The sequence below is a fragment of the Macadamia integrifolia genome, unplaced genomic scaffold (genome assembly GCF_013358625.1).
Source record: "Macadamia integrifolia cultivar HAES 741 unplaced genomic scaffold, SCU_Mint_v3 scaffold2675, whole genome shotgun sequence".
Lineage (NCBI taxonomy): Eukaryota > Viridiplantae > Streptophyta > Magnoliopsida > Proteales > Proteaceae > Macadamia > Macadamia integrifolia.
In genome coordinates, this window is record NW_024868878.1 from 43,773 (window position 1) to 46,771 (window position 2,999).

General features: G+C 37.4%; 1 protein-coding gene across 2 annotated transcripts; it reads left to right on the forward strand.

The window, feature by feature from the left end:
- Positions 1 to 404: 404 nt before the first annotated feature.
- On the forward strand, positions 405 to 2,694 carry LOC122067027 (nucleolar protein 58-like). Of its 2 annotated transcripts, none has more exons than XM_042630876.1 (2): positions 405 to 560; positions 1,454 to 2,694. In XM_042630876.1, the coding sequence occupies exon 2, from the start codon at positions 1,515 to 1,517 to the stop codon at positions 2,292 to 2,294; it is 780 nt and encodes a 259-aa protein (XP_042486810.1). In that variant the 5' UTR covers positions 405 to 560; positions 1,454 to 1,514; the 3' UTR covers positions 2,295 to 2,694. The 2 variants fall into 2 exon arrangements, with proteins under 2 accessions (XP_042486810.1, XP_042486811.1); XM_042630877.1 differs by having other exon boundaries at positions 1,542 to 2,694.
- The last annotated feature ends 305 nt before the right edge of the window (positions 2,695 to 2,999 follow it).

Genomic DNA, 2,999 nt, shown 5'->3' on the forward strand with positions numbered 1-2,999 from the left:
ACGTTTAAAACCCGTAATGTCTATTTTTTAAGTTTTACAATTCTCTATTTTTATGACTGTATCATTTGAAAATTTTTTCTGTTTAAAACATAAACCCCTACCATCCGTTTCCTTTTTTTTTTGCTGTTCCCATTTTTGCTAACTAACTCTAGATTTGGACCGGCTGAGAGCACCAGAGCATGTAGCCCAAATGACTCTCAGCCAATGCTTTGCAGTTACTGCAGGCGGTTTTCACACTCTATTGATATGATATCAGCCAAGAATCGGGATCAGCCAGGACCATTACTGATCCGATCCGATTTGATTTCTCAAACCATGCTCGGTTCTCGTGAAAGCGTCTAACTGAGTACATGACTTAAAATGTGGGTCCAGACTCCAGAACGTGGCGAACCCGCGTAAGACATTAATCAGAGAGGCCTTCGTCTTGAAGGAAGGAAAGAAGAAAGAGAAATAGCAAGCAATGCCCCTATATAACTGCGAATCTGTGAGAGAAGTGTAGACAGACACACCTGCAAGCTATAGGATTCTGGATTCTGCATCTCCTCTGAGACCCCAGTAAGGTATGTTCCTTTATTGTTTCTAATTTATGGGTTTTCACCATCTATGATTCTGTAATCGAATTTCATCTGGTTTAAGCTTTTTGTAGACTATAAACACATCATATCAGGTTCATAGATCTATAGTTGAGTTAGTATTTGTATTGAAATTTCACTTTGAAGTACAGTAGAATTGAATGCGTCAAATTTTAGCATTCTTTTAGCGATGTGGTTTCCATAGTTAAAGTTGCAAGTTTTCCTTTTTAACATTTTCAGGAGTTTGGAAAGGAATGATGGTAACCTATCTGTGTTCCGAGTACATCAACACACCATAGCTACTTAGGGCAGCACCCTCATGGGGATGGATAGGTTTGGTGATTGAGTAATTGGTGTGGGGAGGGATATTGGTTTTTGAAATGGTTTCAGAGATGGGCTGAAGACAAAGTTGTTGTACTATTGCTTCCTTTTTTGGGGTTTTTTTTCCCCTCTTTCTTTTAATGTTTTGATTTTAGGGAGGTTTAACTTCAGATCTGTTCTTCCCAAAAAAAAAAAAAAGGGAAATGAATCCACAAGGGTGGGCAGTAATTCAAATTGAAAGAGAGAATTGTACATAGAATCTTGATTTTGACTTTCTTCAGTCAAATTTTCTTTTTGGTTATAAATTGATCTATATTTTTTATATTCACTTTCTTTCATTAAAGAGATGTCATTTAGACGGTCCCTATAGAATATTAATCTGATGACAGAACTGAAACCTAGAAACAAAAATACTGAATATTGTTTTTGGAGGGTGATCCATCATCCATCACCATAGCATTATTGTACATTAACTTTGGAACTATTATCCCTGCTTCAGTTTTTGTTTTGGATTTAGTGTAGTCTCTTGTTTTTTCTATCAGTTGTGATGTATCTTTCAGGGTATACAATATCAAGCAAAGAAAACGGAATCCATTTGAATTGTACCTTTATAATTCATAGATGGCTGACATACCTGAATTCGTTCAGGGAGACAAAATGGTGGAAAAAGAGGAAATTCATCTCAAACTGAAAAGCAAAGACAACGCACCAGGGGAAGAGAAAGTAGAGGAGAAAGAGGCTGAACTTGAATTGAAGGCCAAATCTGTAGAGAAAGAGAAGTTGAAACATAAGGAAGACAAGACTGAGAAGGATGTGAAACATGAGGATAAGGTGCTTGAAGGAGGTGGGGAATCAAAAAAGAAGGAGAAAGAAAAGAAGAAGGACAAAGAGTCAAAGAAGGAAAAGAAAGATGACACAGCAGGGAAGTCCAAGGAGAAGGACAAAGATGGAGAAACCAAGGGGAAAGAAGACAAAAAGAAGGAGAAGGAGAAAAACAAAGATGGAGAAAACAAGGAGAAAGAAAACAAAAAGAAAGAGAAGGAGAAAAAAGACGAGGATAAAGAAGAGAAGGAAGACAACAAGAAAGAGGGCAAAGATGAGAAATTGAAGGAAAAAGAGGAGAAGAAGAAAAAAGAGAAAAAAGATAAGGATAAGGAGAAAAAGGACAAAGATGGAGAATCAAAGGGGAAAGAGAAAGAGAAGAAGAAAGACAAAGATGGCAAAGGCAAGAGCAATGATGTTGAGAAGCTGAAGAAGAAGTTAGAGAAGACCAATACCAAAATAGAAGCTCTCCTAGAAAAAAAGGCTGACATCATGAGGTTGATCGGTGAAGCTGAGGCAGAAAACTGTGCAATTGCTGAAAAGCCCAAAGATACATTGGTGGGTGGGAATGTGGCATAGTGCCCCCCCCCCCCTTCTTTCTCTTTGTTGCATGTGTGAACTGAAGGTGTTGTTTATTGAAATGCTGTAAGAATTAAATATATCCATATGTAAAGTTGTTATAGTTGTTACTCGAGCAGAATGGAAATGGTTTCAGTCGAGGCTACTATTCTAATTATCTTGACACTCTGCTCGACTGTAACCTTTTGTGCTTTATATAAGAGCTAAGTTCTCTAGATGGTTGATTTTTAAGTAGTGTGTGCAAGAGACTTGTACTCCCTTTCTGAATTTTGGGCTTAGTACTATGACTACATTGTCATTTGGGGTTGTAACCTAGAAGCATCACACTATTAATTTCTTATTAACCCATTTCTCTTTGCATGTGATGAGCATGCTTATGAAGACACTGTTATTCAATACACTTACATTGCATCAGTTATCTATTTTGTTGAACTTAGTTCCACTTCTACTCACAGGCGGACAAAAAGAGATTTTCTCAAACTAGTGGCTTTAATACGAAACAAAATAGGAAGAACAAAAACAGTATGTTTCAGCCTTGGAGCGAAGTTGGACGCGACAATTCAATTACAGCTTTCTCTCTGAAAGCCCAGAAAAGGGACGAAGAAGATGATGCTGCTCAAAATCTGCAAATGAAGTCCGTATTATCTTCTGAAAAGTGAAATTAGTGTACATGCACTGTTTTGACAACAATTTAGAAACTTCCAG